The sequence below is a fragment of the Pristis pectinata genome, chromosome 33 (assembly GCF_009764475.1).
Source record: "Pristis pectinata isolate sPriPec2 chromosome 33, sPriPec2.1.pri, whole genome shotgun sequence".
Taxonomy (NCBI): Eukaryota; Metazoa; Chordata; class Chondrichthyes; order Rhinopristiformes; family Pristidae; genus Pristis; species Pristis pectinata.
The window spans coordinates 8,666,954-8,684,237 of NC_067437.1; the positions used below are offsets into that span (position 1 = coordinate 8,666,954).

At 43.9% G+C, this 17,284-nt stretch overlaps 1 protein-coding gene across 2 annotated transcripts; it reads left to right on the plus strand.

Annotated features, from left to right (window-relative positions):
* LOC127585700 (ferritin, lower subunit-like) lies at positions 1–12,563 on the plus strand. Of its 2 annotated transcripts, none has more exons than XM_052043400.1 (4): positions 1–50; positions 3,890–4,036; positions 7,657–7,782; positions 10,811–12,563. In XM_052043400.1, exons 1-4 carry the CDS (start codon positions 39–41, stop codon positions 10,958–10,960), a joined length of 435 nt encoding a protein of 144 aa, XP_051899360.1. In that variant the 5' UTR covers positions 1–38; the 3' UTR covers positions 10,961–12,563. The 2 variants fall into 2 exon arrangements, with proteins under 2 accessions (XP_051899360.1, XP_051899359.1); XM_052043399.1 differs by having other exon boundaries at positions 12–140.
* Positions 12,564–17,284: the final 4,721 nt, after the last annotated feature.

Genomic DNA, 17,284 nt, shown 5'->3' on the forward strand with positions numbered 1-17,284 from the left:
CAGGGCACAGCAAACCGGCAGAATTTATTCTGTGTCAGATGCAGTCGCAGGTGAGACAGAATTTGCACCTGGACAGCGAGGTGTCCATCAACAAACTCATCAGCCTCAAGTACTACACCTCGTACGTGTACCTTGCCATGGTAAAGCTGTCCTCTTTGCATTTAACATGAGAAAGATTTAGCAAAGCAAAGCCTGCTATGGTTTCGTTTTAAAGTGTGAAATTGTCCAATGATGGCTTTAAAATCTGCTTAATGGTTTTGTGATCGCCTGTTGTAAACTATTGCCGCTAATTTACAGTTTTCTTTCAACAGAAGCTCTATTTTCTTTTTGGATGAATGTAATTCTGATGGAAATTTGGTACTGAAGGAAGTTTTTCCTATATTAATGCAGCAAGGCCAACAGGCCACCCTTTGCACCAAGTGCTTGACTGGGCCATTTCAGTGATGGCTTAACCAAATGTTGTGGGTCGGGAGTCGCAAGAGATCCAGAAAAATCTGATAATAGCCAAATGTGGATAGTGACATCCAGTGTTCAGAATCACGGAATGGTTACAGCACAGAAGGAGGCCATTTGGCCTATCGAGTCTGTATCAGCTCTACCACAAGAGCAATCCAGCTAATCCCACTCCCCTGACCTCTCCCATAACCCTGCAAATTCCTTCCTTATCTTTAAGTGGGATATTGGCTGCCCTGCAAGATAACAGCACAGGACGCTAGATTTCCTGGATAATTCTATCAACCCATCATATCCCAGAGCGGTTCCAATTTGAATGACTCCGGGACGGTACTTGACGTGCTGCTCAGGATTTATGGTCGGCAGCAAGCTCACCTCTGACTCTCAAAATAAATTAAACTTTAGCTTGGAGTGACATCCCCAGCAGAAAATGGCAGGCTGCCACGGGTGGGGGCTGCAGACCACATCCACTGCACAGCCTGTTTTTGAACCACGATGTTGGTATTGCTAAACCAGACCAAGTGGGGGCAGCAGATTCCCTTCCCTGATGGCCACCAGTGAACCATGGCTTTCACAGTATCATGGATACAGAAGGGGGCCATTCAGCCCATGGCATCTAGATCTGTCCTGTCCAGATGAAGGGTCTTGACCCAAAACGTCAACTGTCCATTTCCCTCCACAGACGCTGCCTGACTTGCTGAGTTCCTCCAGCATTTTGTTTGTTGCTCCACATTCGAGCATCTGCTTGTGTCTCCAAAATGACTGGCGCCAGTCGAAAAAGAACTACCTAGCCTGATCCTATCTTTCAGCACAAGGTCCGTGGCCCTGTATGTCATTGTTATTCAAGTAAACACCCCTATTTAAGTGTGTGGAGGGTTTCTGCCTCACCACCCTTGGAGGCAGTGAGTTCCAGATCTCCACCTCCCTCATCTGCCTTCTAAACCTTCTACCAATTACATTAAATCAATGGCCCCTGGTTTGTGACCCTTTTTTCCACGGGAAGCAGGTCCTTCCTATTTACTCTGTCTCAGCTCTCCTGATATTGTACACCTCTATTCAACCTCCACGGTTGCAAAGAGCACAACCCTGCCTTATACATTGTAATGAATTGCATTTAAATTCTCCGGCTATCGTTGTGAGATTCAAGCTTGTGTTTCTGGATTATTAGGACCAACCTCAAAGACTGCCCTGAATCAAAGCCACTATGCTGTATCTTGCAATGCACCTTCCAACCTTGAAGGAATAATGTCATTAAGCTAGAAAGGGTGCAAAGACACAAGGATATTACCAGGACTGGAGGGTTTGAGTTATAATGAGTGGCTGGGATGTTTTACCCCGGAACGTTGGAGGCAGAGGATTGATATTGTAGAGCGTTATAAAATCATGAGGGAAATAGATAGGGTGAATAGCCACAGTCTTTTTCCCAGGGTAGGGAAATCCAAAACTAGAGGATGTATGTTTAAAGTGAGACCTGAGGGCCAACCTTTTCACACAGAGGGCAGTGCATATGTGGAACAAGCTGTCAGGGAAAGTGATAGAGGCGGGTACAATTACAACGTTTAAAAGACATTTGGACGGTTACACTGATAGGAAAGGTTTAGTGGGATATGAGCCAAACACAGACAAATGGTAGTAGCTCTTGGTCGGCATGGATGAGTTGGGCCGAAGGGGCTGTTTCCTTGCTGTGTAAGCTCTATGACTATGACTCTTCCACAGGTTCAGGGTTTCTCAAAGGATTTTATAGCCAGTGTCAGTCTTTTGAAGTGCTGTCACTATTGTAACATGAGAGCAGTGTTCCTGCTTGCAGGCTAATGAAAATGCCCCTTGCCTGAAGGCATTGAGCTCTGCACTGCAGGAGCTCACAGAAAGGCATTTCACAAATCTTCCAACACATCGACCAGGACAATGGAGAGGTTTCTTCACTCTATATCTAGCCCGTACTGTTCCTGTCCTGGGAATGTGTGATGGGACAATGCAGGAGATTCTGTATCTAACTGGATGTCGTCCCTGCCCTGAGAATGTGTGATGGAATAGGAGCTTTGTATCTAACCCATACCATCCATGTTCTGAAGGTGTTCAATGGGAGAGCGTAGAGAAAGCTTTTCTTTGCATCTAACATGTACTGTCATTGATCTGTGAAGAAATGAACAAGACAGTATAGAGGGAGCTTTACTCCATATCCAATCTGTACTGTCCATGCCCTGGCAGTATGTGAAAGTGCAGGGGAAGCTTTACTCCATGTCTAGTCTGTGCTTTTCCTGCCCTGAGATGATGGGACAATGTAGAAGGAGCTTTATTCTCTAGCTAACCTGTGAGGTCTCTGTCCCGAGAGTGTTTGATGGGACAGTGCAGAGGAAGCTTTACTCTGCATAAATGGACAGCTCACAGCAGAAGTAAATTGTAAGCACCGGAAGCTCTCCTGTTCAATGAAGACTTATGCTGTTCTCCTGAGACTTGGGAGGCTGCATTCCTCCCAGGCTGCCCTGTCCCGCCCTCAGAACTCTGTCACCAGACCCTGTGCATCTCACCGGCCACTCTCAGGAGCTCCCTCACTTTCTGATTTTAATTCCTCTTTACTTCATGTTTTCAGTCACCTCCCTGAAGTAACTGGTTCTGTTCATCCCCCCAGTGAAGCATCTGAACTCATTTTTGAAGTTAAATTTCTAGTTTGTTCTCATGGTATGTGGAATGTTGTTTGTATTTTTATGTGCCTTTGAGTTTGTATGCACATGCCTATATGTCTGTATATTTGTTGTAGCTATTTGTAGTCACGTATTTACATGTATGTATACTGTGCACATATATAAATGTGTCTATGTACTCTTCCTGAACGTGCATTTGTGTCCATGTATGTGTGTATTTGTGGGTCTCCTTGTTTATAGGCCCATGTGTGTCTGAGTGCATCCATATATGTACATTTGTGTTGATATATACTGTATGTGTGTGTGTCCATGTATTTCAGTATGTGTGTCCATGCGTATTCATCTCTGTGTGTGTGTGTGTGTGTGTGTGTGTGTGTGTGTGTGTGTGTGTGTGTGTCTCAGTATGTGCGTGTCCTATCGTGAGAGGGACTGAAGACCTCTGACGAGAGCGTAAACTCATTTTACAAGATGCCTCCCCCAGTTGAATAGCCTGCCAGTCTAACACCTGGTTCCTTCAGTGTGGACTGATGGTCTGCTGCTCCTAAAACAATTCTGCAGCAAGAGTCACGCATTCATGAAGCAAGAGACTAGAATGGAATAAAATGTAAAGAGACTGCAGGATCTGCCCTACATTGTTGAATCTGATGTCCCTTCAGCTTTGGTAAAGAGGACGTTCCATCGAAAGTGCAAAGAGCAGCTCAAATTGGTGTACCCTGCAACTTGAGCCGTGATTTCTCAATGTTCAGCTCAAGGAGTCTGTGGGTCTTGAAAGGGATTATTATTTTGTTTTGTAGTCGTTCTACTTTGAGCGGGATGATGTCGCGCTGGAGAACTTTGCGAAGTTTTTCCACGAGATGTCGGAGGCCGAGCGCCAGCAGGCGGAAAAACTCATCGAGTACCAGAAGCAGCGGGGTGGGCGACTCCAGCTACAGAATATCGAGGTGAGCGCAGTGGATAACCACAACCTTCCCACCTCCTGCAGCCTTCCCTGACCCAAAGCTGCACAGAGGCAGCCCAATCCATCCACCCTTCCGAGATGTTTTAGCGTTCAAAAACAACTTGCCCTTAATGTCACAATATTCCCCCAGGCTCAAAATAAAGGTAACACCAAGCTGCATATTATAGTTACATAGAGTTGTTGCAGCATGGAGGGAGTCCATTCGGCTCATCGTATTTATGCTAGCTCTTAGTGGACAATTTAGTTAATCCTATTCCCAATTTTTCCTTGTACCCCCCACTTCTCTCACAAGAGCCTGTCCTATGAAGGCCTGGTGTATTCAGATTTTACTACTCCGACTTAGACTGCGCACCAGATCGTCAACGCTCTAAGTAAAAAGGTTTTTCCTCATATTCTGAATTAATCTTTTACCCAGTGTTTTAAATCTGTGTTCCCTGCCCTTTGAACAGTTACTAATGGGACATTAGAACATCAGAAATAGGAGCAGAATAAGATAAGATAAGATCTTTATTAGTCACATGTACATTGAAACACACAGCGAAATACATCTTTTGCATAGTGTTCTGGGGGCAGCCCGCAAGTGTCGCCAAGCTTCCGGCGCCAACATAGCATGCTCACAACTTCCTAACCCGTACATCTTTGGAATGTGGGAGGAAACCGGAGCACCCGGAGGAAACCCACACAGACACGGGGAGAACGTAAAAACTCCTTACAGACAGTGGCCGGATTTGAACCCGGGTCGCTGGCGCTGCAAAGCATTACACTAACTGCTACACTACCGTGCTCCATCGACCCTGCTCCACCATTCAATAAGATCATGGCTGATCTGGCCGTGGACTCAGATCCACCTACCTGCCTTTTCCCCATAGCCCTTAATTCCCCTACTATTCAAAAATCTACCTAACTGTGTCTTAAATATATTTAATGAGGCAGCCTCCACTGCTTCCCTGGGCAGAGAATTCCACAGACTCTCTGGGAAAAGCTGTTCCTCCTCATCTGCCTCCTAAATCTACTCACATGAATCTTGAGGCTACGTCAGGTAGTTCTAGTCTCACCTACCAGTGGAAACAACTTTCCTGCCTCTATCTTATCTCTCCCTTTCATAACTTTATATGTTTCTATAAGATCCACTCTCATTCTTCTGAATTCTAGGAAGTATAGTCCCAGGTGACTGAACCTCTCCTTATAGGCTAACCCCCTCATCTCCGGAATCAACCTGGTGAACCTCCTCTGCACGACCTCCAAAGCTAGGATATCTTTTCTCAAGTAAGGAGACCAGAACCGCAGGCAGTACTCCAGGTGCGGTCTCACCAGTACCCTGTACAGTTGCAGCATATCCTCCCTGCTCTTAAATGTTTTAGCAAATACAGCCAACATTCCATTGGCCTTCTTGATAACCTGTTGCACCTGCAAACGAACCTTCTGTGATTTATGCATAAGCACTCCCTTCCTCAAGGAAGCTTCCTTCTACTTGCCTCTATTAACCGGTCACGGCCTTGTCAGGAGGTGAACATAAAAATACAACAAACAGGAGTCACCCATCGGCCCCTTGAGTCTGCTCCACTATTCAATATCTGATCTGATCTTGGCCTGAATTCCACTTTCCTGCCTAGTCCCACAGCCCTCGATTCCCCCCGTGGTCCAAGTATTGTTTCTCGGGATCTTGAATGTACTCACAGACTCCTCAGGAACACAACGGGAGCAATAGGCCACCAGCATCTCAGTACTGCCCCGCCTTCAATATGATCATGGTTAGGGGCAGGCACGGTAGTGTAGTGGTTAGTGTAACACTATTACAGCGCCAGTGACCCGGGTTTGATTCCAGCCACTGTCTGTAAGGAGTTTGTACGTTGTCCCCGTATCTGTGTGGGTTTCCTCTGGGTGCTCTGGTTTCCTCCCACATTCCAAAGACGTACGGGTTAGGAAGTTGTGGGCATGCTATGTTGGCGCCAGAAGCGTGGCGACATTTGTGAGCTGCCCCCAGAATATTCTATGCAAAAAAGATGCATTTCACTGTGTGTTTCGATGTACATGTGACTAATAAAGATATCTTGTCTTATCAATGCTGAGCGGTCCCAGGCCTCAATTCCTCTGCCAATTCTGGTTATTTAATAACTTATCTGCCTCCTATTTAAATTCCTCCGGTGACCCAGTCTCCACAACCCTCTGAAGTAAAGAATTCCAGGAATTCACCACCCTCTGCAAGAAGGAACATCCAATCTTGGTTTTACAATCAGATGAAAGAGGAAATTCCTTCTCACACACCACAGGTGCTGCCTGATGTGCCAGGTGTTTCTATTGTTTTTTTGTTACTCCTGCAGTAAGATCTATTGGATAAGATCTGTTGGATAAGATCCAGGCAATGATTGAGTGAAACAGTGTTGCAATGTTCTGGTTCCCATTCACCCACACACCTGCTGATCAACACCAGCCTCAATTTTTAAAATTCTCATACTTGTTTTCAAATCCCTCCGCAGCCTCAACCCTCCTCCAGCCCTATCACCCTCCAAGATCTGTCCTCTCCTCCAATTTACGTCTCTGGATTTAACCATTGGTGGCCATATCTTCAACTAACGGGGCCCTGATCGCTGGAATTCCTTCCCTATAGATCTATCCCATTTTAACAAGCTCCTTCACTGATAAAACTTATATCCACTTGTCCTAATATCTCTTTCAATAGCGAAGTTATATTTTGTTATAACTCTGCTGCAAAGTCAGAGAGTACTACGGAATGGAAACAGGCCCTTCAGCCCAACTCATCCATGCCGACCATGATGCCCATCTAAGCTAGTCCCATTTGCCTGTGTTTAGCCCACATCCCTCTAAACCTTTATCCAAGCCACTCACAGCTTTTCTAAGGAGAACGCCACCAGCTTCTGCAATCTCTCCACAAAACTGGTGTCCCTCATCCTTGGAATCATTCTAATAAATGTCGTCTGCACTCTCTCCAAAACCTTTGATCTATACTAAAGTGTGGTATCCAGAACTGCTCACGATACTCTGGCTGTGTTTTCGGTGTTTTATGAAGGTTTATTGAGACTTCCTTGCTCTTTTCATCTACAAAGCCCAGAATTCCATATGCTTTTTGGGTCACTTTTCAACCTGCCCTGCCACTTCCAATGAACCAGGCACATTTACCCCCAGATCTCTTGTACCCCTTTTAGAACTGTGCCCTCTAGTTCACATTGCCTCTTTCCATTCCTCCCTCCAAAACATAACACTTCACTTCCCGCTGCCTCAGGAAAGCAGCCAACATAATCAAAGACCCTTCCCACTCCGAACATTCTCTCTTCTTCCCTCTCCAATTGGGCAGAAGATACAAAAGCCTGAGACCACGCCTGGGACCTTTATTATGTTAAGGGTGCTGTCGGAATCGGAAACACGATCCAATCTTTCTCTGTGAGTCTTCCTTCAAAGCAAAGCAGAAAGAGATGTAGTGACATGAAAATCCAAGGCATCAAATGGGAAAGGTGAAAAACTTGGAGCCCACCAGTCCCTGGCACTGCAATCTGCAGTCACATCTTAATTGGTGATTTGGCTGCAATAATAGAAGGGACAGGCCACTCTAAACTATAATCTTGGTTTTGCCTTTCACTTACATAGAAACCAGCTGAGAGCAAGTGGAGCAATGGGCTGGAAGCCACACAAGATGCTCTAGAATTACAGAAAAACATCAACAAGTCTCTCCTTGACCTGCACCAGCTTGCATTCAGTAAGGAGGATCCTCAGGTAACAAGAATAATCTGTACCCTCTAGAGGGCTTTCACTGACAGTGGGGATTCTGGCCTAGCACAACCACCATAATCAATGATGCAGGTAAAGGAAATCCCAGGAATTATTGGTGCAGTCTGATTGCCATCCACATGAGTCATCAGGATTCTTGTGCAGGAGCTCGCTATTGACCTGGCAATGTTAAATTTGACCTTCACAAAGGAAGAAAGAAGAAGTAACATATTTATATGGGAGCTTATTTGCATCTTAGATCTTCAAATTAATATGACTGGAAATGTCAGCACTAATGTTACTTAGGCAAATGTGGTGGCCAATTTGCACAAATCAAGATTCCACAAACAAGACCTTTAAACCCGTTGATGCCATTACACAGACCCCAGTGACCCCTTCATAGATGGTGACTGTACACCCTGACTCATTTCCCAACACTGATAGTTTCTTAGCGCAGCATGTTCTGGAGCCAACCAGACCTGGTACTGTGCAATGAGATGGTAGTGAAGGTTCCCTTGAGCAGCAGTGATCATAATACAAGTGAATTTTACATTCAGTTTGAGGGAGAGAAGAATGAGAACATGATTAGTATTTTAAACTTAAGCAGGGACAATCATGAGGGCATGAAAACAGAGCTAGTTAAAGTAAACTGGCAAATTAGGTTAGGGAATTGGTCAGTTGCCATGCAGTGACAGATGTTTAAGAGGATCTTTCAGAATATACAGAATAGGAGATTTGTAGGAAAAGGGAAGTTTTCAAGGGGAGGACCCACTATTTCTGGCTAACTAAAAATTTAAAGCTAGTATAAAACTCAAAGAAAAAGTATATGATTATGCAAAGAGAAATGGCAGGTCAGGGGACTAGACAGAATATAAAAGTAATAATGAATAACAAAAAGATTAATAAGGAAGGAAAAATTAAAGTATAATATAAAGCAAGCCAGAAATGTGAAAACAGATAGTGAGAGTTTCTTATGATGTTTAAAAAAAAGTACCAAAGTGAGCATTGGACTTATAGAACGTGAATCTGGAGGAATTAAAAACGGAAGTTAAGAGAGAAATGAATTCAACAGGTATTTTGCATCAGTCTTCACCGTGGGTAACAGTGACATCCCTGGAATAGCTCTGAATTGGGAACATAGAACATTACAGGACAGGAACAGGCCCTTTGGCCTGCTGTCTGTTCCAAGCATGATGCCAATTTAAACTAATCCCTTCTGCCTGCACAAGTCCATATCCTTCCATTCCCTGCATATTCACGTGCCTATCCAAAGCCTCTTGAACGCCACTATCGGAAGGAAGGGAGGGAGGAATGCAGGAAAACTACAACCTCCTGGGCAGTGGCACTGAACAGCTTCTTGAGCTGAGGGGTGACAAGTCTCCGGGTCCTAATGCACTTCATCCCAGGATCTTAAAAGAAGTGGCTAGTGAGAGATTAGATGTGTTGGTTTAAATTTTACAAAGTTTCGTACTTTCAGGGAAAGTTCCATTAGATTGGAAAATGGTAAATGTAGCTCCACTAATCAAAAGGTGGGGGAGAGACAGAAAGCAGGATTAGCTTAGCATCTGTCACAAGGAAGTGTCAGAAACTGTAACTAGAAATAGTACAGCAGGGCACTTGGACAAATTCCAGGTAACCAGAGTCAACATGGTTTTGTGAAAGGGAAATCACGTTCAGTCAATTTATTAGAGTTCTTTGAAGAAGTAACATTTACTGTAGATAAAGAGTAATGAATGGATGTGCTATACAAATTTCTAGACGGTATTCAATAAGGTGCCACATCAACTGTATATGCAGAAAATGAATGTTCATGGTGTAGAAGGCAGCGTTTTGGCATGGATAGCATACTTGTGGCTAGCAAACAAGAAACAGAGTAGATGAGAATCTTCCTGGTTAACAATATGTTACGAGTGAGGTTTCATGGGGATCAGTGCTGGGGCCTTAACTTTTAAAGTTTATGTAAATGATTTGGATCAAGGTATTGAAGGTATGATTGCTAAATTTGCTGATGAAGCAAAGATGTGAAGAGGATATGGAGGCTATAAATGGATTGAGACAGCTATAAGAGTGGGTGAGGATCTGGCAAATAGAGTATAATGTTACAATGTGAGAAAGTGCAAAATTCTCCATTTTGATAACAAAAATATAAAAAATATTATCTAATTGGTGAGATTGCAGAACTCCGAAATGCACACGGAGCTGTGTGTTCTAAAGCACACTACACAAAAGGTAGGTACGCAGGTACCGCAAATAACTAGGAAAGCTAACAGAAATGTTATTTCTTGCAAGGGGAATTGAATACAATAGGAAGGTCATGCTTCAGTTACATAGGGCATTGGTGAGACCTTACCTGGAGTACAGTGTACAGTACCGGTCTCATTATTTAAGGAAGGATGTTAATGCAATGGAAGCAGTTCGGAGAAGGTTTAGAAGACCAATATCTGCAATGAGCAGGTTGTATTCTGAGGTAACGTTGAACAGCCTAGGCTTGCATCTGCTGGATTTAGAAGGGTAATACTAGACACATAAGATCCTGAGAGGACTTGAAAGGGTGGATGTGGATTGTTTCCTCGTGGGGGAGAATCTAGAACTAGGGGGTCACGATTTAAAAATGTGGAAGCCCATTTAGGACAGAGCTGAGCTGATATTTTTCCCATGAGGGTTGTGAGTCTTTGGAACTCACTCCTCAAAGTGTGGTGGAAGCAAAGACTTCAAGTGGTTTTGCAGCAGGGGTAGTTAGATACTTAATAAAGCATGAGGGTAAAAAGATACCCATGTAGACAAGAATGCAGAGCTGAGGTTACTCTCAGATCAGCCATGATATTAAATGGCAGAGCAGACTTGACAAGCTGAGTGGCCCACCCCTGCTCCTTTTCTTTATCTGACACATTCGCATAACACTGATCCATTCGCCATCATAGATACTGACCCCAGGACTCTATCAAAGAGCGGTCCACAGAACCCATCACAGACACTTACTACTTGGTGATTTTGCTGTATGAAGTGAAAAGTCATTTATAATTTTCTTTTTCAGCTGTGCAGTTTCCTAGAGTCCAATTTCTTAAACTGTAACGTGGAATTCATGAAGAAGCTGGGAGACCACATCACAAGCCTCAAGGGACTGAGTGTGGGTCGGACCAGTAGAATGGGCGAGTACCTGTTTAACAAGCACACCCTTGGATAAAGAGGCTTGACTGTGGAATCAAGCAATCTTCTTCCATACTCCTCAATCCCCATGTGCTGTCATGGAAACCGAAGTATCATACACTGAATGTTAAAGCGTTTGTTTCAGGAACAAGTCTACTTTTATTAATGTAATAAATGTTTCCAGAAAACAAGATGGTCATTTGATGATACAGATACTTTTAAGGCCATTAGTTTTTTCAACATCTCTGAACACCTTAGATAAGAACACCAATAACTTAGAAACATCTCCCCACTGCATCTGTCTCCTTCCCATTTACTTGTCATCCTCAAGGGAGCATAGGTTTCCTCCCAAACACAGCAACACTAGTTAGCAACAGCTTGAGCACTGTGAACAGTTCTGGACACCACATTATAGGAAAGATATGACTGCACTGGAGAATTGTGTAAATATGTCACCAGAATTGAAGCCATGAGGAAAGACCGGATTAACTAGGAGTATTTTCTTTGGAATGGAGGAGGCTAACAGGAGTCTTAATTGAGATGTATAAAATTATGAGAGTTATAAATGAAATAAATAGGAAGGACCTGTTAACCGTAGTAGGATGGGTCAAAATCTAGGAGACACAGAGTTTAAAGTAATTGGTAGAAGCGTTGGAGGGGAGGTCAGGAAAGAAATTTTCACCTAGAGTGTGGTGGGGATCTGGACCTTCCTGAAAGGGTGGCTGAGGCACAAACCCTAACTGGGCTTGAAAAGGACTTGGGTGTTGATGTGCTGTGTCCTGCAGGGCTACAGACCTGGAGGTGGAAGGTGCAATGAGGCTGGAGAGCTTTCTCAACCAGCGTGGACACAATTGCCCAAACAGCGTATATTTGTGTCATAAACATTCCATAACAACACTTACAGAAGTTGAATTTTCCTATAAATTCCCAACCACCACCACCACCACTTTAACTGGGTCCAGTGATGTATTTGGGAAGGAGAAAAGTTCAGCTCTTCTCACCTTGCCAATGCTGGATGAGCAGAAATGTGCTCCAGATAAATATTGGGAAGACCAAAGTCAATGTCCTCAGGCTCTATTCCCAGCCACCAACTCCTTCCCTCTTCCTGAAAATGAATCAGCCTTCTTGCAAACTTGGTGTCATATTTGAGCAATGCATGGGTTTTCAGTGAGATCTGTTCCGTCACCAGCACAGCCTACTTTCACTCAAATATTATCACTCAACTCCCTTTCTGACTGAACTTATCTGATGAGAAAACTCTCATTACTTTCTGATATAATTGCCCAGCACACACCTGGCTGGCCACCCTTGTTCTCCTCAATGTAAGTATGAAGTCATCCAAGCCTCTACTGCGCATGTCCTTAACAGGCACCATGTCCTGATCACCCATAACTTCCTGTGTTTACTAACCCTCACCAGCTATGGTTTTGGAATTCCCAGCCTTGTTTTCAAGCCCCCTGGGCCTTGTCGCCCTCCCTGTCTCATCGGTAGCCTCCTCCCATGCTCATCCCAATTTCTATCGGTCCACCCTTGCCACCCATGCTTTCAGCTGGGTCCGAGCTCCAAATCCTTCCCTAAATCTCCCCACGTCTCTACTTCCTCCTCTCTAACGCTTCTTAAAACTTTCCATTTGACTAATCTTTTAATCACCTTTATCTGGCGTATAGGTGAATGGTAGAATCTAGAGGATGTTGATGTGAATATGGTGACAATAAAATGGGATTATGGGTAGGATTAGTGCAAATGGGTGCTTGATGATTGGCATGGACTCAGGGGCTAAAGGCCTGTTCTTGTGCTATATGTCTTCATGGTTAATTAATTGGTGTAATTGATCAATGTTTACTGTTGACCTCAGATGGTATAATATGAATGATGTGGAGCCTAGTCCATATTTTGTGGATTATTTTCTATCCCCCCTATACTGTCCCTCCCTGTTATCCAAGCAACTATCATGGATGACAATAGTAGGCCATGTAGCCCATTAGGTCAACAGCAGTTGCAAAAGTACTCTCCCTCCCAATGTCATGTTCCTGGCCTTTTAAAAACAAGTGCTCATTCACGTACATTTTGAATGTGATCAGATGATTGCCTCCATCATCCTTACAGTTAGTGAATTCCAATTAATAGTACAGGTAGTTCAGCAATAGCTACATTCCTAAGAAACTGCGTGTTATAGAAAATCACGTTATAAAAACAATTGTGTCAATGGGAAAAAGGGGCATGGGCGTAGAGAGTTTCAGTCATGCAATAACCAAGTTATTTTCTTGCAGGATTTTCAAAAATAAAGGTGTTTTTAACAGCTTTAAGTTTAATTTGTTACTGTCAACTAAAAATACAAAAGGCTATATGTTACTTTGTTTAATAGAGCATTGTTACATAAGTTTCAATGGAAGCGATTGCTTATCAGTTTCCTAAATTTAAATGGCCTGCTGCTTTGAAACGAAGTCTGGTTTCTTTAGAAACAATGGTGTCTAATTACTGCAGCACTAGTTCTCAATCGTAATTACATTATAGCCAATTCGGCCTGCATAATACAAGTAGTATTACCTAATTCTTCAATCATGTTATATCCGATTCCTGCAATGGAAACACACATTATAGCAGAACTATCTGTTTTTTGTGCATTGAATAAGTAGCATGAGATGGAGATACAAGCTCATGGGCTGACAGAAAATATGAACCCTCTTTTTACAACCTCAGTTTGCCCAGAGGAACGTAATTGGTGTGACGTAAATGTGGAGAGTGTGTGGGCTGAGGGGTGTTGATTGGCGAGGAGGAGGATTTGGTGCAGGATACCATCACTCACAATGACTTCAGCTCTGCTGCAGTCATTGGACCCGTCAGTGGGCTGCACTATCTGCTCCATGGGCTACAAAATGCGATAGCGCCTGTCCTCTCTAGTTAGCTACAGGTTTCTCCAGTTACCTGCCACTTTGAACTGTACACCAGAAGGAGTGTGCACATAAATGTTGTGCAAGATTTATTTGGATAATGTGTCTGTCAGGGTTGTGTAGCTGCTCAGTGTGACGTGCATGGGTTTTCCAATTTTGCTAAGTGCAGAAGGTTATAATGGGGCACCAACAAGACCCGAAAGGTAGTTAGTAGGGGAGTGATGAGAGTCTGGTACAGTGTGCAATGTCTGAGCCTATATGACAGGATGCCGGTCTGCACTCTCACATGATTCAATGGAAACTTTCCGAGACATCAGTTTAATGTTTAATCTAAAAGATTACAAATCTAAAACTACAGGACTTCTAAAAGCACTACTGTGAAATGTTTATTCAATTTTCTGTTTAAATCCTGTAGTGTGGTTTAAACTACAATGGCTTAACTCAGACCACTGAATAAAGCAGTTTCACTCTGCATCAAATCTGTGCTGTCTCTGTCCTGGGAGTGTTTGACAGGAAAGTGTAGAGGGAGCTTTACTGTCCGTCTAATGCTTTTTGTTTGCGTTCATGCCTAGTTCCCCATTTTTTTTTGTTTTAAAATAACCTTATTTAGAACATTTAAATTAAAATTCTATCTTCGCTGCCCAGGGTACAGTCTAGCCTCTACGGTGGCCACCAGGCTTCCAGCGATCCAATGGACTCTGAGTCCTCCCTCTCCAGGGATATTAACATATTTACAAAAGAGTGGCAGGCAGTCGGCTCATACAGGCACTCCAATAGCCTGCTGCCTGGAGCTGTGAGTGCCACCTTGTCCAGGCTCAGGAGAGAATCTGTGAAAGGACGCGTGGAGGAAGCTTTACTCTCTATCTAATGCACGGTGCCCCTGTCCTGGGAGTGTTTGAAGGTGTAATCTGGCACCAACCAGTGGTGTTTCTACCCTGGAATTGTTTGCTGCAACAGTGCACGGGGAGCTTTATTCTGTATCTAACCCATGATAAGGCTTGCCCAGATAAGTTTGATGGGACAGTGTAGAAGCTGCATCATAATGAATTTAAGAAGTGGTGTTCCTGCTCTGGGGTGTTTGATGGGATGGTGTAGAGTGAGCTAATCAACAGTGACCACATGCCTGCTGTGACGCTTAATCCTCCTCATTCTTCCTGGTCCCTCTCCTTCCCCTCCAGTCTGTGGTCAGCTTTTATTTCACTTCCCCACCACCACCCTGCCACTTGAATCCTTTACTTCTTCGATGCTAAGCTCGGCACTGCATTCTGCGCCCCTCTCGGCATTCTCCCAAAGACCACGTAACTTTCCTGTGCCAGCCTGCTCTCTTCGGACATATCTCCTTGGTGTCCTCCCTGAAATTCCCACAACCACCTTCCTCTCCACCACTCCGGCCACCATGATCTGCCAAATGTTTGCAATCACTGCATCTCCCTGCTTTTCCCTCCTGAATATCCGTTCACCCATGATCAAAGTTCTATCAACAGTGATCCCACTGAGGCTAAATGTAAAGGCATTGTATCACTGATGGAATCAACTCTAGATGCTCCCTGAATTCTCAGAGGGAGGCTGTCCTTTCCATTCCCTGTTATAAGGCTTACTGGCCCATATTGTAAGATTACAGAGACCACTCTTCCTGAATTTATTTAAGCCCTCCACATATAAAAGCCTTTACAAAACATCTTATGATTGCACTGAAGATGTATGGGACGCTACTTACCGACTATTATGTGTTATGGAATGGCCGGGTGTGATACTGGTGTACTGAATGTGTTAGTGATGGCCCGAGTGTGATGCTAGGGTACCAAGTGTGTCAGTGATGGGCAGGATATGACGCTGGTGTACCGGAGACCTAAACTGTGTACAACATCCCAGATGCAGTCTCACCAGCGCCTTGTAAAACTGCATCGAAACTTATCAACTTTTATACTCCATATCTCTTGCAATAAAAGGCAACATTCCATTAGCATTCCAACTTAATTGTGAACCTGTATGCTTACATTTTGTGTTTCATCTATGAGGAACCCTGAGAACCCTTTCCACCACAATATTTTATAGCCTCACTTCATTTAAATAATAATTTGCCTTTTTAATTCGCCCTTCCAAAGTGGATGGCCTCTCCTTTTCTCATATTACACATATTCTTGTGAATGCTGCTTATCTGATGCTCTGTGCCTGTGATGCTGCTGCAAGTTAAGTTTTTCATTGCACCTGTGCACACATGTACTTGTGCATGTGACAATAAACTCAACTTTGACTTTATACTCCATCTCTCAACTTCTTCCCCACTCACTTACCTTACCTATAACCTTTCAGGCAAATGCCATATTGCCAGACACTGAACGTCAGTGGCAAGACAGGTCATAATTGCTACAAATTATCAATGTAGAATGTGTACGTAACTGAGTGTATTTAATGACAGTGTGTACATAAATCTGAACGCCTTTGTGTATTTTTCTGTGTCAATGTGCAGCTGAATATGCTGTTTGTTAATTCATTGATATTGTGACTTTCAAACCTTTGTTCAGAATATTCCAAAACACTTTACAGCCAATGGAGTGCTTTTGAAGTTTAATTTGCACGTGCACATGTGTGTGCACATGCATGGATGCATATACGTGTGTGTGCATGTGTGTGTGTGTGTGTGTGTGTGTGGGTGTGAGTGTGTGTGGGTGTGAGTGTGTGTGTGTGTGAGAGTGTGTGTGTGTGAGTGTGTGTGTGAGTGTGTGTGGGTGTGAGTGTGTGTGTGTGAGTGTGTGTGTGTGAGTGTGTGTGTGGGTGTGTGTGTGTGAGTGTGTGTGTGAGTGTGTGTGTGTGGGTGTGTGTGTGTGTGTGAGTGTGTGTGTGTGTGTGTGAGTGTGTGTGTGAGTGTGTGTGTGTGTGAGTGTGTGTGTGTGTGTGTGTGTGAGTGTGTGTGTTGGAGGGGGTGAGCAGAGTGGTTTATATTGTATGCAGCCCTTGTCTTCATTCCAGGTGGTCTCTTTACATAAAAATGCCACTGTATGTGGAAGAAGAGCAGAGTGGAGGTACTAGCTTAAGTGGTATAGTACTGGCTTAGCATGAGTAAGGCTGCAGGATCAATGCCTGCATTCTCTGTTTCTGTGTCACTATAAAAATATAATAATGAGATAGATGATCAACCATGATGGTATAGAATAACAGAGCAGACTCAAAGGGCCGACTTCTGCTAATTTCTATGTTTATGCAGCTGGTCGGAGCACAGTTAAGTTGGCGACCTACTCAGTGGTACAGCTCCCTCTCCGCCAGTAGTGGTGACAGTGCTCCACAAGCTGGAACCTACTACCACCACACCAGTCTCCGAGCCACCATTCATTTCCCTACTTGAATGATAGAACACTGGGGGGCTGTGTGGGAGGGAAGGGTTAGATAGATCTTAGAGCAGGATAAAACGTCGGCACAACATTGTGGGCCAAATGACATGTACTGTGCTGTAGTGTTCTATGCACTTATTT